Source organism: Clupea harengus, chromosome 18 (genome assembly GCF_900700415.2).
Source record: "Clupea harengus chromosome 18, Ch_v2.0.2, whole genome shotgun sequence".
NCBI classification, from domain to species: domain Eukaryota; kingdom Metazoa; phylum Chordata; class Actinopteri; order Clupeiformes; family Clupeidae; genus Clupea; species Clupea harengus.
The window spans coordinates 24,399,257-24,421,756 of NC_045169.1; the positions used below are offsets into that span (position 1 = coordinate 24,399,257).

General features: G+C 41.9%; 2 protein-coding genes, 1 long non-coding RNA gene and 1 pseudogene across 4 annotated transcripts in view; 1 reads left to right on the plus strand and 3 right to left on the minus strand.

The window, feature by feature from the left end:
• Positions 1-546, minus strand: part of LOC116224578 (solute carrier family 12 member 3-like) — a 13,291-nt gene extending 12,745 nt beyond the window's left edge. Inside the window, exon 1 of the mRNA XM_031584751.1 lies at positions 543-546. Coding sequence (XP_031440611.1) covers positions 543-546 — 4 coding nt within the window. The remainder of the gene's footprint in view (positions 1-542) is intronic.
• LOC105898408 (heavy metal-binding protein HIP-like) overlaps positions 1-22,500 on the minus strand; it is a 249,655-nt gene that overhangs the window by 60,350 nt on the left and 166,805 nt on the right. The window lies entirely within an intron of this gene.
• On the plus strand, positions 14,095-15,433 carry LOC116224579. The gene is made up of 3 exons (XR_006152978.1): positions 14,095-14,326; positions 14,477-14,544; positions 14,815-15,433. It is a non-coding gene; the product is annotated as an uncharacterized LOC116224579 (long non-coding RNA).
• The window catches only part of LOC105898406, a 12,984-nt pseudogene continuing 7,312 nt past the window's right edge, over positions 16,829-22,500 (minus strand).

Below are 22,500 nucleotides of genomic sequence, written 5' to 3' on the forward strand. Positions count from 1 at the left end.
CGGAGGTGCTGTGAGCGGCTCGGTTAAGAGCGATGCTGCACCTGTACCCGTCAGGTTACAAAGTCAGCTGGCGTAAATTAGATAAAGTTATGTTCGATTGTGGAGTCTGATGGCTACTGGTACAAAGGACTGGCCAAAGCTTTGTGGTGTGCCGAGGAGGGATCAGTCTGTGGCTGAATGTGCTCCCCATCTGCTGTAGCTCGTCATAGAGGGGATGGGAGGGGTTCCTCAGGATAGCATCCAGCTTCCTCCTCGTCCTCTCCTCCGCAACCGCCTCCAGGTTGTCCAGTTCTATTCCCACCACAACCAGCCTTCCTTACCAGCTTGTTCATTTTGTTGGCATCCCTTGTGTTGGTTACCCCCCAACACACCACGCCAAAGAAGAGGAAACTTGCTACACATTCCCCATATTCCCCATCACATCACACGTACTGGTGATATTCCCTTTCCATATACTAACATTACTCATATTCCCCATATTAATCTGAATCACATCACATCACACATACTGGTGGTATTCCTTTTCTATATACTATCATTACTCATCTTTACTCATTACGTCTTGCCTGTCTAATTGTAACCTGAACTTCAGGATCAAAACCTGTGTATACTCCACTGATCTGGGGTCAGTCTCTGTGTCTCTGGCAGGTACAGTCCACACCCACAACTGGGACTTTAACTGAACTCCAGGAAGTCAGTCAGCAGTGATAGGGGAACTGGTCTGGCAACTACAGCCGATCCTTAAATTCCTTCTCCCATAGTCACTCCCTCAAACTGCCTGACACCACAGGAGGTGAAGTTGACTGCAGGTTGATTCTCCGTCTTTTAAAAACTGTGTTTAGACTAAAGAGGAAAACTGTTTGGGCTTAAAGTGAAGCTGGTAAGGCTGAAGTTCTTGTGGATCAAAGTTTGAAACAGGGAAGACTCAGAGTTATGGACTGACTCGACTTCTTAGACTGCTGAAAGTGAGAGCAAAGCTGGTCAAACAGCTTTCAGAAAGGACAGTATAGTGGAAAGACAAAATGGCTTCTAAACTTGAAGAGGATCTCTGCTGTCCTATATGCTGTGACTTCTTCAAGGATCCTGTCCTTTTGACCTGTGCTCACAGTGTGTGTAAAGCCTGTCTGCAGCAGTTCTGGGAGAGCAAAGGATCCAGAGAATGTCCCTACTGCAGGAGAAAGTGTTCAAAGCAAATCTACCCTACTAACATGGCGTTAAGGAACCTCTGTGAGACCTTCTTACAGGAGAGAAGTCAGAGAGCTTCAGCAGGGTCTGAGGTGCTCTGCAGTCTGCACAGTGAGAAACTCAAGCTCTTCTGTCTGGATAAACAGCCTGTGTGTTTGGTGTGTCGGGACTCAAAAACTCACAAAACCCACAACTTCAGTCCCATCAATGAGGCTGCACTAGATATTAAGGTATGAATGCTCAGATGAGTTTAAAATGCTTACACGTAATGTTCTCTATGAAGAATTAATTAGGAATTAAATATGCAGATGCCTTCCTCCGTAATTACTCAATGTCAACACCAGTAGAGTGCAAATCTTTACACCTGTGTTTACTGCAGTAGTTGTTACCCAGTAAAGTGTGTGTGTATTTCAGGAGGAACTCGAGATCAAACTGGAGCCCCTAAGAAATAAATTCAAGACCTTTGAAGAAGTTAAACTCATCTGTGACCAAACAGCAGCGCACATTAAGGTGAGATATGGACCAGATTAGACACAGGAGTTTTCATTTCAGCAACAAGAAAAATAACTTTTTTATTACTGTATGTGTGATCATCCAGACTCAGACCCAGCACACAGAGAAACAGATCAAGGAGGAGTTTGAGAAGCTGCACCAGTTTCTACGAGATGAAGAGGCAGCCAGGATAGTTGCACTGAGGGAGGAAGAGGAGCAGAAGAGTCAGATGATGAAGGAGAAGATTGAGAAGATGAGCAGAGAGATCTCATCTCTTTCAGACACAATCAGGCCATAGAAGAGGAGATGATAAATGATGACATCACATTCCTGCAGGTAAGAACCGGTCCTGTTTTTCTTTTTTCCTAAAGCAGTGTCTTTAACAGGAGTAAATCATTTCTGATTCCACAAAGAAAACAGGTTTATACACTGTATGTATGGAAATGATAATAATATAGGGTTCCATGAATGGGTCAGTGGCTAAAAAGCTATGCCTTATGTAAACAATAATAATCTGAACCTATACACTTAACCATAAAGACGGCAAATAATACTGATTTAGAAGTTCCTGTTTTTCATATTACTTGATATATTAATTAATGGTAGTGTTGAGATCCTGGAAGCATTACTGGCATGGATAGTTTGCTTAAGTTTCCCTTAAGTGGTTAGTGTAGGTGAATTTAATGTCAAGCGTTAATGTCAATGCTTTACATCTTTTGTTCTTTGGTGTTTTTCACAGAACTACAAGAGCACAGTGGAGAGGTGAGTGATCTGCCTCCTGTCTCTCTCTTCTCTGTGGTTCTGAACCCAAACCCACAGCAGCACTGACTCCTGAATGTTATTCCAGAGCCCAGTGCACACTGCAGGATCCAGAGAGGGTTTCAGGAGCTCTGATCAATGTGGCAAAACACCTGGGCAACCTGAAATTCAGAGTCTGGGAGAAGATGCAGGAGATTGTTCAATACAGTAAGTGTATATATCCATTTCAAACACACAAAAAACACACACACATACAAACACACACACACACTCACATAGAGATAAACAAACGGATGGACGGACACAAGTTTAATTATAGAGCACATTTCATAAACGGAGGCAATGCAATGTGCTTTACATAAATAAGAGCAAAACTAACTGCCAAAAGAAATATATCCCTTTCAAACACAAATACACACACCTTCACATAGGGAGAAAGAGAGACAGACAGACAGACAGACAAGCAATTCAATGTGCTTTACAAAATTAGGAGCAGAAAGAACCTCCAAAAGAAATATGAAGACAAGTGAAGAGATCAAAAGAGCTGCCAAGTGGAAGGGGGAACTGGAGGAGAGCGGAAGTGATGAAGAGTGTGTAGACGCAGGTCTACGGGTGAAAAAGAAAATGAGTCAGAATTGTTTGGGATATTTTAGTTGAGTTTAAGAATTGATGAGGATACAGTGAATCTCAATCAGAAGACATTGTTAAAGTGAGCAGAATGCAATTGAACGAGTATTATTAAGGATGCTCCAGTGAACTGTTTCTCCAGTGAACTGTATCGTTCTCCCATGTCTATAAATGGAGGATTCAGAATGACGGAGGGAAATGTGATCTTCCATTGCTATGGATGTGCCAGGGTGTGTGGTAATGTAGCCTTTTCATGCTTTGACAGCATGATACCAGTACACTTCAGACATTTTCTTTTGTCGTGCATGACCAACGTTTTTTGGGGGCTGCAGCGTATGTTTTTTTCCTCACTGAGGGACTAAAGGAAATGTAAGGAACTGTGTTGCTCCTGCCTGAACTCGGTTAGCTTACTTGTCTCATCCTACTGTTTTGAAAAGACTTCATATGGGATTGTCCAATATAGTGAGTACTGACTGAAAGAGACACAGACAGACACACTGACACAAACAGACAGAGAGAGAATAGAGAGAGAGAGAGGGATCAGAGACAGAGATCCACAGATCCTTGCATTTAGTTTTTAGACTAATTTTAGACAATGACACACACACACACACACACACACACACACACACACTATAATAATCAAATGTTTTTTACCTTTAGTCTGTGCATTTATTAAGTTATTGGAAATTGGTCTTTTGCATTAAACCATTTTATCCCCAGAATGTTGCAGAAAGTTCCATTGACTTGAATGGATCATCCCATTCTTTATAAGGACCGCAAAAAAAAATGTGTGCCTCTGATTCCGCATTCCATTCCTGTTCACTTTTCATAACGAAGTTCATCAACTGAAAATCAGCAAGTAGTACGTTGACGGCTGAGGCCTGAATTTTTAAAGTTCTATTTGTGTGAAGAACTATTTCTTCATCATCAGATCAGTGTAGGCAGCAGCTGGTGAGGTGTGTGTAAACTGGCAGCATACACTTCAATAAGACAAAGCAATTATCATTATGCCATTATCTGTAAGACACTTTCAGAACACTAACACGGTACAGGGTCTAGAGTAAAGGTAATTGTATAAAACACGTTAAATAGGTGTCCTCTGGCCATGATTAAGATTAGGCTATTCATTTGATATTAGTAGGCTAGCTAAGGTTTCACACAATGCAATTGATTAAAAACAGCTTATGTAGCCAATGAATAATAGCATGTAAATATAATAAAAGTAGGCCTACAAACACACACACGCTATTTTAGGACCTAGCAATGGACTCTACAGCACCCCTCGAACCACCAGTGCTATCTGGGAGCACTTTACAACCAGCCCAGCTGATGGGACTAAAGTCAGCTGCAAATTGTACAAGTCCACAATAATAAGGCAGGGATGTGAAACACCTAACAACATCAGTAATGCATAACCATATGCATCTCAAACATCCCTTTGTGACCATGTCTGCCCAGGCCCCCCCAGCAGTGGATAATACACAGACACAACCACCAATAACGGCTGTGTTCAATTCAAAAACACCATACACAGACAACCACCCGACTGTCAAGCAAACTTTGGATGAAATGATTTGCCAGGACCTCTTGCCCTACTAAATTGTTGAAAACACGTGTTTCCGTAAGCTCCTAACTGTCACTGCACTATGCTACAGGGTACCTTCACGCAGACATTTCTCATGTACAGTTGGACCAAACCTGTACTGTGATGTTAAAGCAAAGGTGAGGAAATCCCTGTTAAGCATGGAGGGCGATGTGGTTCACTGTACCACAGACATTTGGACAAGCTGGGGGGTTCAGACAGTTAATGAGAAAAGAAAAGAAAAGAGAGTTGAAAAGTACAGTATGAGTATAATAAATAAATACACTTAATAAATCAATGTGATGCTTTGAAAACACACCAATTGCATTACCAATGACTATTAGACTAAGATGTGTCTGATTTAACATGACTTCCAGCATAAGCCACGCCCACTTCTGGCCTATCTCAATCCAGACACAAAGACACAAAGATATGTGTATGTATCTATTTTTGTGTGTTCTTTCCACCTAAACCATTTGTGTTTCTCACTCTGCAGCTCCTGTGACTCTGGATCCCAACACTGCAGCCGTAAGTCTGATCCTGTCTGACGATCTGACCAGTGTGAGATTTGGTGATGGGAGACAGCAGCTTCCTGATAACCCAGAGAGATTTGATGAGTATGCCAGTGTCCTGGGCTCTGAGGGCTTTTACTCAGGGACTCACTGCTGGGATGTGGAGGTTGGAGAGAACACATGGTGGGGTGTGGGTGTGATGGCAGAGTCTGTCCAGAGGAAGGGAACCTTTACCCCCATGCGTGGACGGTGGTATGTGTATTATTATGATGGAAAATATGGAGCAGTTTCTCAACCACAGCACCACACTCTCCTCACAGTGAAGCAGAAACTCCAGAGGATCAGAGTGCAGCTGGACTGGGACAGAGGAGAGCTGTCATTCTCTGACCCTGATAATAACACACACCTACACACTCTCACACACACTTTCACTGAGAGACTGTTTCCATACTTTGATACTGGCTGTAAACTCTCTCCTCTGAGGATGTTACCAGTGAGAGCTTCAGTGAAAGTAGAGCAGTACAGCAAGTTATGATGTCACTTCCTTTTGCCAGGTTAATAATGACTTGTTCATGGTGTTAAAATGTCTTCATGTATTAACCATTCTGACTAATTGGTTGTATTGTTAGTTGCCTTACGAAATTTCCAGAGGTCTCACATAATATGAACTCTGTAAATATGGCAATTTGAAGGGCAAATATCTGTGAAATGTGTTGTAAAAGATATTCCTAAACAAGTTACTTTTATTTTCTAAACGTATGCTTATGGTGACGCAACATGGTTACAGAATTGACCGGCCTGACAGAAATGTTAATAATACTTTTTGCAAACATTTGATTCTCATTTATTTTGATTTAAACCTTTCTAAAGAGGCAAGTCATTCTCATTATGACAGTTTTGTAAGCAACTATGCATAATTTCAGATTTGTAAGCCTCCTTTTAATGACGTTCTACTCGTTTGTATCCAAAATAAGGGAAATTCACAATAAAATAGCAAATAAAATATACGTACAACTAATGCATATCTACATCTCAGGACTATTAGTATTTTGTGTATTTGGCAATGTATTTAACAATAAACAACACACATTGACAATATACATCAAATATGCATAATAAATTCTGTCATTTTACAAGATAATAACTTGTTGTGTCTTCGGTCAAGCATGACTGCTGTGATTTATGGATTGAATGTGATATCTGAAAACTTTACCATTTAGACTCTAAGGAGTCTTGGACGCAGATGTGTGTGTGTGTGAGAGAGAGAGAGGGAGAAAGATTCCAAATTTCATTTGGTTAAGACATTTCACATAAACTAATTCAGTTATTGTCTTTATTCCGTGCAATCAGTAATACAAAAGAGCACAAATTTGATGTAAAGATATATCAAAAGAATAATCCTAATGTGAAGAGCAGTCTTAATGTGAAGAGCAGTCTTAATGTCAAGAGTAGTCTTAATGTCAAGAAGAGTCTTAATGTCAAGAAGAGGCTGAATCACTCTTCACTTCACTTTTAGGATGTTACAGTACAAGTTCCAAGTGTGCTGGAACAACCATGCCAGTGGACAATAACCATAACTACAATACAAAAACACTCAAAGTGGTTAACCACAGAGCAAAGTGGAAACAAGTTGTTATTCCTGTGGTCTAACAGAGTATTTCACCTTATAAACCCTAAACAGGTTGTTATTCCTGTGGTCTAACAGAGAGTGTTTCACCTTATAAACCCTAAACAGGTTGTTATTCCTGTGGTCTAACAGAGTATTTCACCTTATAAACCCTAAACAGGTTGTTATTCCTGTGGTCTAACAGAGAGTATTTCACCTTATAAACCCTAAACAGGCTGTTATTCCTGTGGTCTAACAGAGAGTATTTCACCTTATAAACCCTAAACAGGTTGTTATTCCTGTGGTCTAACAGAGAGTATTTCACCTTATAAACCCTAAACAGGCTGTTATTCCTGTGGTCTAACAGAGAGTATTTCACCTTATTATACACATACCTTATTGCTTTTATAATACGGTTGCCAGCAACATTATAAATAGTAACTAAATAGTAAGCTGCCTTTCAGCACAAAATATTTGTAATAGCCACCAAACGTTGTGTATCGCATTTCAGTAGCCTAGACTCTAGAGAAAATACGACAATTCAACGTGACGTCACAACAACAAATAACTTACTTCCGGGTGGCTAACGTCGCCCCTGCCCATAGTAAACCTTAACAAACCAACAGGATTTTCCATGTAATTTAACCAGGCTACAAACACGTTTATTCATAATTGTGAATATGATAACAACACGTTTTATGAGTATGATCTTGTGAACTGAAAAAAGAGATGTTCCCGATGTCGTTGCTGTTGATATTTGTTAGCGAGTAACGGTCATATTGTAACGGTTTATTGTATCAAACTCGTAGCGACTGAGATCGCTACAATATCCAACTTAACGATGAACAATTTTCAGGACTGTTTGTAGCTTTCCAGCTATCTGTCTGGACACAAGAATGTTTCCATTCAGATATTAATAAAGTACATATCTATCTATCTTATTGACAGTATTGAAAACGTTGTCATTGTATTGTAGATGAGCAGTTTTGAGGGTGTGTGCTCTCTTAGCAGATGTGGTTGGACTGGAGTTAGCTAACTCAGGTCCCAGGTGTTGTGATTGGGCAAAATCAGTGTGATCAGCATCAGGGTTTGGCCGACCTGCATTATAAAAAAAGATTAAGTAACCGTATCATAGCCAAGCCAGATCACGCCACTGTCTGTGGTTTGTTTATTTACAACAACGGGACTAGCATTATCACTCTAGCAAGCTTGCACGATATGCTACCGTTATGCTACCCAACAGCAACCCAACAAAAACGTTTTATAAATGACCTGTGAGAAAATGTCTTCCGCAAATCCGTTCATGAGTGGTTGGTTGCCTAAACCTAATTCTTTACATTCCTTGGTACATCTGGTATTACAACCCCAAACACAACACGTCTTCGGCATGACGTTAATCGATTCGTAAATTAACTACTATTGTACTGTCCTCGTTGAGGTGTGATAACTTCAACTAGACAGCGAGCTAAACTCTCTTATATTCATAAAGATGAAGAATGTCTTGTATTCTTGTTTGCAGATTTATTCTTCAAATTGTACTGAATCCACGACAATAAATTCAAGTGATCAAAGGGTGAAAGAGTAAACTAGAACACAAAAAGCTAAATGTTGCAATTAGCCAAGTCACCTAGTTCCATGAAGTAAAGAAAGCACATGTTAAGCTAACTGTTAACATTTCCTAATAGCATCCACGTTTTAACATTGCCTTTTTTAGCATTATAACTACGTTTTTAAACAATGAAATTAACTTAGTTATAACAAGATACAGCGATGCCTCTGCTGGGGAATCAACCTGTAATAAGGAATCTCTCCGGTGTAATGACCGTCAGCCTGCCGTTTCTACATTATTCTGAACAATTTTACCTGCCTACTTCCTGCACGGCTCAAAATTACAACGTCAAAATCAAAGTCTGGATGAAACTGAATTTTTTACAAATTCGACAATTCAAATGAAATGCCTAGAGGCAGAACAACTATAAACTACTATGCTATGCTACTATACTAACAACTGTTGACAGGATGACAGTTAGCCACCCGGAAGTACCTTGGCAACCTTTGTTTACAAACATTCTGATTAGGTCTATAGTCCCGAATGTGTGGCTGTTGCTATGCAACAGACAAACAGCATTGGGAACATCACGTTTGTTAGCCTATGTCGGTAGGAAAACTGTATGATCAGGGAAAGTGTATTAAAACCGGATGTCGTCACTTTAAGCCGGTCTCTGGTTGGATAAAGCTTTTCAGCAGAAATGGACAAGGACCTTTACTTTTTAGTTGAGAAGTTGTGTTGATCGCCTGGCATGCAAACGATCGGTTTTCTTTAAATTATTATTATTTTTGTGAAGTTATACGGCTTATGTGAATAAAGCTATCTACACAACTTTTTATATGTCTACATTGACTCGTTTAGTTGTTCATGTGGTACACGTAGGTCTTAACTGAAGCTAACGCTTAGACCAACAATCCATTGGAACACATAGTAGCTAGCTAGCCTCGCTGCTAATAAGTCTAACGTTAGCATGCTGATATGAATAGACCCATTATAGTCAGGTGGCTTAATGCTCAATTGACTTGTTAACCGAACTTTTACGAAGTCATACAACTAAACACACAAGTGACTTGTTAACCTATGTCTACATTGACTCGGTTAGTTGTCCATGTGGTACACGAATGTTGCAGAGTATTGTCCTATTGTAGGACTTAACTGAAGCTAACGCTTAGACCAACAATCCATTGGAACACATAGTAGCTAGCTAGCCTCGCTGCTAATAAGTCTAACGTTAGCATGCTAATATGAATAGACCCATTATAGTCAGGTGGCTTAATGCTCAATTGACTTGTTAACCGAACTTTTACGAAGTCATACAACTAAACACACAAGTGACTTGTTAACCGAACTTTTACGAAGCTATATGACCAAACACAAAGCTAGCACTGTTAATTCCGCTATAGCTAGCCAGGTCAATTAGCTCGCCTAAGATACTGCAATTTAAGCTAACCAATTACCTCATTTCCCCCAAAACCCATCGATTACATGTGTTTGTGATGTGTAACATATATCCTTAATCAGTCATTCAAGTTATTAACGTTTATTTACCGCTAGCGATTACACGACACAAGGGTAATTCAATCGCTATTAATGTTGAACTTGAACTTCAACAACGTCACACAATATTAAAAGTCAGGCATCGGCATGGTTCCTACAGAATAAATCAAAGGTCCTTGTCCATTTCTGCTGAAAAGCTTTATCCAACCAGAGACCGGCTTAAAGTGACGACATCCGGTTTTAATACACTTTCCCTGATCATACAGTTTTCCTACCGACAGCCTATACTCTCCTGAGCAAGCTAAAATGATAATAGCTAGCGAGCTGTTAACGGTCACAACCTACAGAGAGTTCAAAATGCCCGGGATTTGTTGTACTGATGGATGCGACAACAGTCGCCAGAGAAAACATAGATATACAATTGATACAATCGTGAATAATTGCTGTGTCTTATTAGAGCTAAACTCTCCTGAGCAAGCTAGAGTGCTAATAACTAGCTAGCTGTTTAGCCCTTTGGGAAATTTTGAGTGCTTCTCCTGTTGGTGTGACGAGGGACAACATATAACACAACAAAAACATATAACATAACAATACTACAACTATCCAAAAACAGTAGGAACAGCCCCCCAAAAAATATATATATACATTAAGAGTAGAACAAAGTGCGGTGGCATAGACTAAAGTACTTCAATAAATACATCAATTAATACAGCTTTGTTTATGCACATGTGTAAGGTGACTGAGATGGTATGTGACTTGTAGTCAATAAAGTGCTTAGTGTTTAGTGCATGTCGGTATTTAGAGTTCTGATGGCTGTCGGGAAAAAACTGTTCTTAAGACGCGTGGTCCTTGCTCTAAAGGATCTGTACCGTCTGCCTGAGGGCAGGAGAGTAAACAGGTGGTGGCCTGGGTGAGAGGAGTCTTTTAAGATGTTATTGGCCCTGCTAAGGTAGCGGGAGCGGGCAATGGATTCCAGGGAGGGCAGTGAGCAGCCAGTGATTTTTTGTGCTGTGTTGATGACCCTTTGGAGGGCTCTCTTGTCTGCTGCGGTGCAACCGGAGTACCACGCCGAGATGCAGTAGGTTAGTACACTTTCGATAGTGGTGCGGTAGAAGGCCACCATCAGTTTACACTCCAGGTTGTTTTTCCTGAGTACTCTCAGGAAGTGTAGTCGCTGCTGTGCCTTTTTTACTGTCTCTGAGGTGTTGACAGACCATGAGAGGTCATCTGATAAATTGGCTCCTAGGAATTTGAAGGTGTGGACCTTCTCCACACAGTCCCCGTTGATGTAGAGTGGGGCCGGAACTGCACTTTGCCTTCTGTAGTCCAGAATTAATTCTTTCGTTTTTGTGGTGTTCAGTGACAGATTGTTGTCTGAGCACCACACTGTCAGTTTCTGTACTTCATCCCTGTACGCTGATTCGTCATCTTCTGATATGAGCCCGATCACGGTGGTGTCGTCAGCAAATTTAATGATGGTGTTGGTGGGATGGGTTGGAGTACAGTCATGGGTGTACAAGGAGTACAGTAGTGGGCTCAGCACACAGCCTTGTGGAGAGCCAGTGCTTAGAGTGATGGTGGAGGAAAGGTGGGGACCGAGTTTTACAGTTTGTGGGCGGTTTGAGAGGAAGTCCTTTATCCAGGTGCAGATGGAGGGGGAGAGGCCTAGTGCAGTTAGTTTGCTGACTAGTATGTCAGGGATGATAGTGTTAAAAGCTGAGCTGTAGTCAATGAAGAGCATTCTTATATAGGTTCCACGGAGTTCCAGGTGGCTCAGTGCGGTGTGGAGGGCTACGTCGATGGCATCTTCCGTGGACCTGTTTGCTCTGTAAGCAAACTGATGCGAGTCAAATGTGGGGGGAAGGGTTGATTTGATGTGCCGTGAAACCAGTTTCTCAAAGCACTTCATGATTACAGGTGTAAGTGCAATCGGTCTATAGTCATTCAAGCTGTTGATGGCTGGTTTCTTAGGGACGGGGATGATGATAGCTGATTTTAGGCAGGGTGGGATGGTGGCTAGAGTGAGAGAAAGGTTAAAGATCTTAGTGAAGACCCCAGCGAGTTGGTTGGCACAGGAATTGAGTACCTTTCCAGATACTCCGTCGGGGCCAGCAGCTTTTCTTGTACTCACTGATTTGAGCACACATCTCACCTCGTGTTCTTGTAGGGTGAGAGTGTGGCTGCTGGGGGTTGGTGGAGTCAGTGCAATTGTGGTGGGCCTGTTGACCTCAAAACGGGCAAAGAAATGATTAAGTTCCTCTGCCAGTGAGGCATCAGCGTGGACAGTGCTGGTGTTGCTGTTCTTGTAGTTGGTGATGTTTTGAATTCCCTGCCACACTCTCCTTGGATTATTATTAGTGAGATGGTCTTCGATTTTTTCCTTATAAGCCTTCTTGGCATCTTTGATGCCTCTCTTCAGGTTGGCTCTAGCAGTACTGTAAAGGGCCTTGTCACCTGACCTGAAGGCGGAGTTCCGCTCCTGGAGTAGGGTCTTGACCTTGCTTGTCATCCAGGGTTTCTGGTTAGGATACACCCGAATCCTTTTGGCTGCAGTCACAGTGTCTGTACAATGATTGATGTAGGACAGTACAGTTCCTGTATATTCCTCCAGGTCCTGTTGTTCGAATATGTCCCACACTGTATGTTCAAAGCAGTCCTGCAGTTGAGAGAGAGCTCCCTCGGGCCAGATTTTTATGTTCTTAATGTAAGGTTTTGTCTTCCTCCTGAGCGGTGTGTATGCCGGGATGAGGAGCAGTGAAAGGTGATCTGACTGTCCTAAGTGGGGTAGGGGTGTGTGTGTGTGTGTGTGTGTGTGTGTGTGTGTGTGTGTGTGTGTGTGTATGTGATTGTTTAATTCTACTTTTATTTCTTCTTTCTTGTGGGTGAAAGACACAGAGGAGGAGCTCTCTTCAGTGAACCCAGCCTTTGATGCCAGTGAGGCCGGGCAAACATGGCCTAGTAATGACATGGACAGAGAGTCAGGTGAGTCTCACACACACACACACACACAACACACACACACACACACACACACACACACACACACACATGCACATCACACAACACCACACACACAGACATATGTACACACACAACACAAACACAAAGACACCTGTTACACACACACACACACACACACACAAAGACACATGTACACACACACACACCACACACACACACACACACACACCAAGACACAACACACACACATGTACACACAAACACAAAGACACATGTACACACACACACACACACACACACACACACAACAAACACAAAGACACCTGTATACACACACACAAACACAAAGACACCTGTACACACACCACACACCACAAAAGACACATGTACACACACACACACACACACACACACACACAAACACAACACAAAGAAATACACGTACAACACACACACACACACACAAACACAAAGAATACACGTACACACACCACACACACACACACACACACACACACCACACACACAAAGACATATGTACACACACATACACAAAGACACATACACACACACACACACACAAAGACACATTTGTGATCATCTTTCTTCCTCTCAGACCATGAAGATGTGCCTCCTACTGCTCAGACCAGGACAGTCTTCCAGAACAAACAGGGGAAGAAGACAGTAGACATCTACTGGATCTCTGATGACGGAGGTGAGAGGCACACCACAAACAGTAACACAACACTGCTAATGCTTTCTTTCTGTCTGGTTAGTGCTTACCAGAAACAATAACACAACATTGTTAATGCTTTCTTCCTGTCTGGTTAGTGCTTACCAGAAACAATAACACAACATTGTTAATGCTTTCTTTCTGTCTGGTTAGTGCTTAGTTACACTTCAATTCATTTAGCCAAAAATAAGTGGAAAAGTACCCTGAAGTTTTTCAGTTTTTAATTCCAATTTTGACAAAGCTGTTTTCCAAGTGATTTTTTTTTTCTGTGTCTTTTTTCCCCCTTAGGTCTCACACTGTTGATTCCCTATCTTATAACTAGAAGGAAGCGCTGGCATCACTGCAAAGTCAGGGTCTTTATTGTGGGTGACCAGCAGACCATGGATGAGGAGCGCACAGAGTGAGTTTCAGCTCAATAAACTCTGATGTCATGCGAACCATCTGCCCTGTGTGGCTGGGCTTATGCTTTTGTCTTATTGATCGTTCATTTCATTCATTCGTCCCGACAGGATGATGTCATTGCTGAAAAAGTTTCGATTGGATGTAGCTGATGTTATTGTTGTGACGGACAGCAAAAAAGCTCCACTCCCTAAGAAGTAAGTGGTGTCCCTTTCAGGAGTGTTGATGTCGAGTGTTAATGTGAAGTTCCACTCTCATTTGTCTGGGTACAATTTCCTTCAACAGTTGGAAGCGTTTTGGGGACTCTCTCGCCCCCTTCAGGCTAAAGGAGGAAGAACATCGTGACGTACCTGTGCAGGAGTTGCGGAGAGAGAGTCCGTGGAAGGTTTCAGACAAGGACTTGGAAGCCTTAAGACCAAAGGTCTGTGTGTGTGTGTGTGTGTGTGTGTGTGTGTGTGTGTGTGTGTGTGTCGATTTTATATGGATTTTATATATGGAATGTTCAATATACCTTATACTCTCTTTCTCTCTCTCCCTCCCCTCCCTCGCTCTCTTTCAATCTATCACCCAGTCTGAGAGGAAGGTGCGTCTGAATGAGATCATTCGAAGGAATTCCAAGCACGCTGCTCTGGTCATTGTGTGAGTATGGATCGCTGGCTGCAGGTCTCCTGCTCAAAGTGTGTTTATGAGGTTATAGACAACCCAAAAAATGAATTACAAACAACCAAAACCTGTAAATTGGTATTCTATTAATTATTTGAATTATTATACCAGGTCAGGTTTCAGTGCTATGAAGGGGATGTCTGCTTTCTCACTTAATACAGAAAAATGTGTTCTTTAAAAAATAAACTGTATATTTTTAGAATTAGTTGTATTGATATGCCTTTTTGTCTGTGTGCGTTCCTTCAGGAGTTTGCCTGTACCCCAGAGTGACTGTCCCAGCTCTCTCTACATGGCCTGGCTGGACTCTCTGACCTGTGGCCTCCACTGTCCAGCTCTGCTCATACGAGGCAACCAGCAGAATGTGCTCACCTTCTACTGCCAGTGAAGAGGAAGACACACTCCGCTGGGCCTTAATGGACCTCTGGTGGACCTTCCCTATTGTTATCATTCATTGCCTGGGCCTCTATGGGTGGTATTAACTCCTGCAACGAGTGACTTGTTTGTTCACCTCAACTCTTGCTTCTGAAGGAAAGTGTTTAGTGGGAAAGTTGAATGTCTTTTTGCAGTAAATGTGTAGGGAACATAGACTTATAATAGACTGTGATTGCTTATTGGCCTTCTGAAGCCAAGCAGCCAAAGTGCATTGGATGGGGGCTGCTGCTGTCGCTCTACCTGCTAAAATAGCTTTAGACTAAAGGGCCATAAGAGTTGAATACTGATCTGCCTGTTTCATGTTTATGTAATGGAACTATGGTTAGCTATGTGACCTAATTTCCTGTTGCCTGAAAAAACAGGTGGCATTTCTTTGTTACATCACTTCCTGACCCAGTGGAGAGCTGTGACCATTAGATGCTTGAGAAACTATAGACAGAGAACGGTACCAAAAGTGGAACGTGAAAATACTGTGAAATAATTCCTTAATATCTTTAAGACAGTTTAGTATTGCCATTTTTGGAGAATGTCACTCAGATTATGGTTTAGATGAATATTAATATGGTCATGGCTTTGATGCCATGATATGATAAATATATCAAAGGTATGGTATATTGTTAAAGGCCTTATGTTACATATGAATCCCATTCACAATGAGTGCCTTTAACCTCTTAGAGTTGCAGCATGTGTAGTTATAATAACTTAATACACTATTTGTTTCTATTATATGCAGTATTGTAAAACTTTTAATGTCAATATATGTATGTTATATATGTCTGTATAATATGTATGTTAATATACAGTTTTCTTCTCCAAACTAATGGGTTTGATTAGTGTAGCCTTCTACCTATTCAGCCATCAATCGTAAAAGCAACATACCAAGACTGAGTGTCTTGCTTGCCTTGACCGTACCTTTGTGGAAATCTCAAACAAATAAATACTGTTGGAGAAGGAATGTTGACGTCTATTGATTGTCACCATTCAAAAGACACAAACAGAAAACACATGGATGCCAGGATGGAAAAGAAAATATCTCTATTAAACCCCATCTCAAGAATTTCATCAAAACATACATGAACAGAACAAAACGGTTTCACAGATTCTACACACAAATGCCAAGAATGACCACAGACTCCAACAGGACATAACGAACATGTCTAGTGTGCACTGTACTGCACTAAATTATCAGTACGCAGTATGCATGCTATTCTAGACAGACAATCTAAGTGCAGAAAAACAGACTGAGACCCAGTTCTCTTTTTAAACAAACCTGAGAAATCATCACCACCAGCATCCACTTTCATCATTATTATCCTCCTCGTCATCATTCGGCAGCTAAATCATGGTTGTTTTAATAATCACTTTCATCACTATTATCCACCTCGTCATCATTCAGCAGGTAAATCATGGTTGTTTTAATAATCACTTTCATCATTATTATCCTCCCAGTCATCATTCGGCAGCTAAATCATGGTTGTTTTAATAATCACTTTCATCACTATTATCCTCCTCGTCATCATTCGGCAGCTAAATCATGGTTGTTTTAATAATCACTTTCATCGTATCTGTATGTATATCTCTACCTCCACCTGTTCCATCAGAAATCAGTTCAAACAACGCATGCTGCATTATGGAGCTGTGTTGTACAACGGTGACGATAATTAAATATTACCATGAATTAATTCTGAATTAAGTACTTTTATATAAATATTTTCTAAGGTCCTTGATTTATTTGGCAGCAGCTGTAAGTTCCATAAATAGACCAAATAATCTTTGGTTAGCTGAAATCTATTAATTATTAGATTCTCATCCATTCCGTTCTGAACAGGAAGAGGAAATCACAACGGCAAGCAGTGAGGTCCAATCAGACGTAAGCGGAGTGTGTCTTTCTCTTCACTGGCAGTAGAAGGTGAGCACATCCTGCTGGTTGCCTCGTATGAGCAGAGCTGGACAGTGGAGGCCAAAGGTCAGAGAGTCCAGCCAGGCCATGTAGAGAGAGCTGGGACAGTCACTCTGGGGTACAGGCAAACTCCTGAAGGAACGCACACACACACACACACACACACACACACACACACACACACAAATACACACTCACACACACACACACACACACACATAAACACACACACTCACACACATACACACATACACACACACACACACACACACAATACACACTCACACACACACACACACACACACACACACACACACACACACAGAGACACACACACACACACACACAGACACACACACACACACAGAGACACACACCCACATGCAGACACACACAGACACACACACACACACACACACACACACACACACACAGAGACACACACACACACACACACACACAGAGACACACACCCACATGCAGACACACACAGACACACACCCACACACACACACACACACACACACACACACACACACACACACACATACACAGACACAATAAACAATAGGATGCACACAGACACACACAATCCATACACAACACACAGATGAGTACAATTTAAATGTAAACATCATATTTAAACACAGCGCTTATGACATCTCTTCAGATACGGTATGTATCACATCTGATGCAATGTTGCTTTATATTGTTATAGCCTCATGGTCTATATTTAAGCATACATGACGTATGATGATATTTATCGAATGCCGCTCCTCTGGGATGTGACTGGGTTAGAGAGTGTTGTGCTTCTCCTTATCTCTGTGACACACACAGTGAGCCTGGCCTACAGTGTCAGAGTGCACAGATCCATACTCACACAATGACCAGCGCAGCGTGCTTGGAATTCCTCCGAATGATCTCATTCAGACGCACCTTCCTCTCAGACTGACAGGGGAAGAGAGTGAGTGAGTGAGTTTGTGTGAGAGAGAGAGAGCAGAGAAAGAGGGGTATATTGAATACTCCAAATGTCACGATACAGACAAATTATTTCTTTAGTTCAAGGTGAAAGAAACACCCCCCCCCCCCCCCCCCCACACACACACACACACACACACACACATACACAGACACACCACACACACACACACACACATACACAAAAAAACACACACACACACACACACAGACACACACACACACACACACACCTTGAGTCTAAGTGCATCCAGTTCTTTGTCAGACACCCTCCAGGGACTCTCTGCCTTTCCTGGGTGCACAATGCCACCCTCCTGCTCTCCACTTCTCAGCCTGAAGGGGGCGATAGAGTTCTCAAATCTCGTCAGGCTGAAAAAGGGAACACAGAGAGGTTTAATGTTATTCTGGAAAGGAATTTATTTCATTTTGATTCAAACAGAAAGCTACGTTCATAAAAAAATGTAATCCTTTGTAATCCTATTTTATTTGATATTTTGTTCTTTCATTGCAACAAAGTTGTACATGAGTTGTTTGCTTAGACCCAAATTCAGCAATCCTATACACCCGACACAAGTACTACTGGGATGTGTAAAACCAGACGCAAACCTTTTGGCCAGTGGGGGGCGCTCGCTATCTGTTATGACGATGACATCGTGGACATCCAGGCGAAAACTTTGAAGCAAACACACCATCCTAAAGTGAAGAAGGGGGAAAGTATGATTTTAAAAAGAGTATTAATATTGACAAGTCTGTGTTTAGCTCTTCTGAGTGACTATGCAAGAATGAAAGAAAGATGGCTGGGGAAAGAAAGCTAGAGAACAAGAGATGAAGAGAGAGAGAGAGAGAGAGAGAGGGAAAGAGAGAGAGAAAGAGAGAGAGAGAGAACTGTCTTTAAGATTAATTATCTTGTAACTTTGTCAAAGAATGTATTGCCCAAACTCACTCTTTGCGATCCTCCTCAATGGTCTGCTGTTGCCCCACTACGAAGACACGCACCTTACAATGGCGCCAGCGCTTCCTTCTAGTCAGCAGGTACGGAATCAACAGGGTCAGACCTGGACAGACAGACAGATAGACAGACAGACAGGCAGACAGACAGACAGACAGACAGGCAGACAGGCAGACAGACAGACAGACAGACAGACAGACAGACAGACAGACAGACAGACAGACAGACAGACAGACAGGCATATTTGTGAGGAGGAATAGTTCACAAATCTGCTCGATATGTTTGCCTACAGGCATACGTATTCACCTCCGTCATCAGATATCCAGTATACGTCAACGGTCCTCTTCCCTTGTTTGTTCTGGAAGACTGTAGTGGTCTGATTGCTGGGAATGTGGTGGTCTTGCTGGGAGTTGTGTGCATCTGAGCACAGGGGAAACCAGATACTGGTCAGCAGCGGTGGTCTCAGTATGTTATCTGTTATCGGATATCGACACGTATGACTGAGATGTTGTACCTGAAGGAGATGGCGCTGTGGAAGCAGTGTCATCGGTGCACTGTTGCTGGGGGGGTTCATCTGGTTCAAAGGCAGCATTATCTGAAGAGCACAGAGAAGATCAGGTATCTTTGACAAGAACTGATCAATGATGCTGTTTTAATAATCACTTTCATCACTATTACCCTCCTCGTCATCATTCGGCAGCTAAATCATGGTTGTTTTAATAATCACTTTCATCACTATTATCCTCCTCGTCATCATTCGGGAGCTAAATCATGGTTGTTTTAATAATCACTTTCATCATTATTATCCTCCTCGTCATCATTCGACAGCTAAATCATGGTTGTTTTAATAATCACTTTCATCATTATTATTATGGCAATTAAAGCGTAATGTTGATAATAATGCCAGTGCCTTGGGTAATGAAGTTACCAAGATATTTACAAGCGCTTAGCTTCTGGTTTTTGGAACTCTGTGTTGGACACCGTAACATGAGCGACTACAGTCATGTGTTATTGATGTAAGAGTAAGTGATTATTTATCCACCACATGCCTTGATTTCTTGCCGTCCCAGATCACTCTGGCAGGGGCTTTTTATCAGCTGGCACCCCATTAGCAGCTTCAGTCCAGTGACAACAAACTCATTAAAACCCCACTTACATTTGGCCTGCAGAGCGAACAACCTTAATGTACCCTGTCACCATAGACACACATTTTGCAAAGGCGAACAGTGCAGTCCTGACCTTCACATAACATCTCTTCGGTGATGTCAAGGCCCTCCATCATTCTCAGAATGCACACGCCATAGTTTGCGTCAAATGTATCACTAAAACAATCGAGGGCGCAAGGTTAAGATAAGACTCGAGATAAAGGAGAAGAACATGTACAAATAACAATGGGATCAGGGGGATGGTAAATCGATATTAAGGGTACTTTGAGATTTTGAATAAATAATTACTTGACCTACATGTCGATACTCAAACCCAGGCACGCTCACTTACAGGCAAGCACACAAAGTCCCAGCCAAAATCAAACTCATGTTAGTAAGGAATTAACAAATGTTTCAGATCAAATCCATCCGACTGAACTGAGCTGAACTCATCACAAAAACAAGTATCTGAGAAGTGTGGGTGAAATCAAGGACAAGCTACAAGACAATCACTATTTCAGCTCACTAGATGCTCACTAGATACTCACTAGATAGTGTTCACATAGTCCTCCAGGCTGTAGGGGGAGCACTCTCTCCAGTTTGTCTTAAAATCCCATAACCAGAGTGTTGGGCTTTAGTTTACTCCAGACCTGTGGCCTATAGTAAAAAAACAGTCAATATAAGAACATTTAAACATGACAAAAGTGCTGTTTATTATTATGTATATAATAACAATAATACATATCTAAAGTCATTCTTTATTTGACATATGTGAAGGGACTTGAGTGTGTAACTGATTTTAATACCACTGCTCTCAGAACATATGATGATGTATCCCTATTTTCAACCAAGACAACAAATTCTCAGCTTCTGTTCCTTGCTGTGGTTGCAAAGCACAACTTCCTTGCACAGGGCATTGGAGACACACACACACACACGTTGTGGTGGACTGCTGTTGTTGGACGTGTCTGGTTCTCCTCCACATGTGAGAACAGCTGGTTTAAGCCCAAGCCACATAGTTGTTAGCGCCATGGACATGTCGCTCATGTATTGTTTTAAAATGTGTAAATTGGTAAATGGAGAATAAATGAAGCAAGAATATAATGGCTGTTTTGTCCAGGGTTAAATTATCATTTAATCATTATTCACCTGCATAAGTGTCCGCGCTCCGTCTCTCAGACTGTCTCCATTGAGCAGAGTGTAGAAGGAACGAACCTTTCGGCAGTTTAGCCATTTCACAAGACTGTCAGTACTGCGCTGGGCAAGAGCCATCTTATCCTCCTTGGATAGAGGGAGAAAGAGAGAGAGAGGAGAGAGAGAGAGAGAGAGAGAGAGAGAGAGAGAGAGAGAGAGAGAGAGAGAGAGCGAGAGCACATATTTCATCAAGTCATTAAACGGTGGAGGGGCAGATGTAGTTGAATCCACTTTGGATCTGTCTCATGAGTAAAGCAAAGGCCTCCCTTTCAAGAAGCCTTCCCTTTGGGCCTACCATGAGGATGTCCCCACAGATCATCAGACTGATGTTCTTAGTGAAGGAACCCACAAAGTCCACCAGCGCTGGACGTAGAACCGGGGGCCCTGTTAGCACCAGACACTGGGGCCTGAGAGAAAGAACCACAAGAAGCCAGAGGTTAGTGAGGTTAGTGTTATCTTCTTAAATCTATCGTCCCATTGTCCTGAGGATTTATAAAACATACTCACAAACGACTCACAATAATACAGTTTGTAGCCAACAGCATCAGTCCAGACTCTAGCTCATTGCTTTTGCTAAACTCACCTGTAGTTCTTCTCTGTTATATGTAAGCCTGTTTAAGGTACTACACACAAGTACTCCAGTCTAAACTCACCTGTAGTGCTACACACAAGTACTCCAGTCTAAACTCACCTGTAGTTCTTTAAGGTTCTACACACAAGTACTCCAGTCTAAACTCACCTGTAGTTCTTGACATGGTCCTCCACCCCTGACAGAGACACTGAGTACGACAGAGCCATCTTGTAGGTGCTAGCCTGCACAGACGAGCCCCAGTTCACCTCTACACATACACACACACACACACACGCACACGCACACGCACACGCACACACACACACACACACACACACACACACAGTATAAATATACTACCTTAAAGATACTTATTTTCTAACCCTAGCCTGCACAGACAAGCCCCAGTTCACCTCTGCATGACAAACACATTGGGACAATGTTACCATATTAGACATATTAGATCTACTGCCATATTAAACTAAACTTTTTTTATCAAATGTATTAGGCAATTCCCCCTGCACAGACATACACCAAAAAGTCCACAAACTAAATATGAACTTGTTTCTCCATCTTTTATGCTTGGTGGTGGGACAGGGGTCAGAAGATCTACTGAGCCATATATAGGTTAATTAAACTTAAACGTATATAGTGTATATAGTTGAAGTTGAAGAGTATGTCAACTCAACTATTCAACTTCTCCCGGTATTCAGTAATCTCTCATTCAAATCTTTGACCGGCATTTTGTGCCCGAGCTCACCTG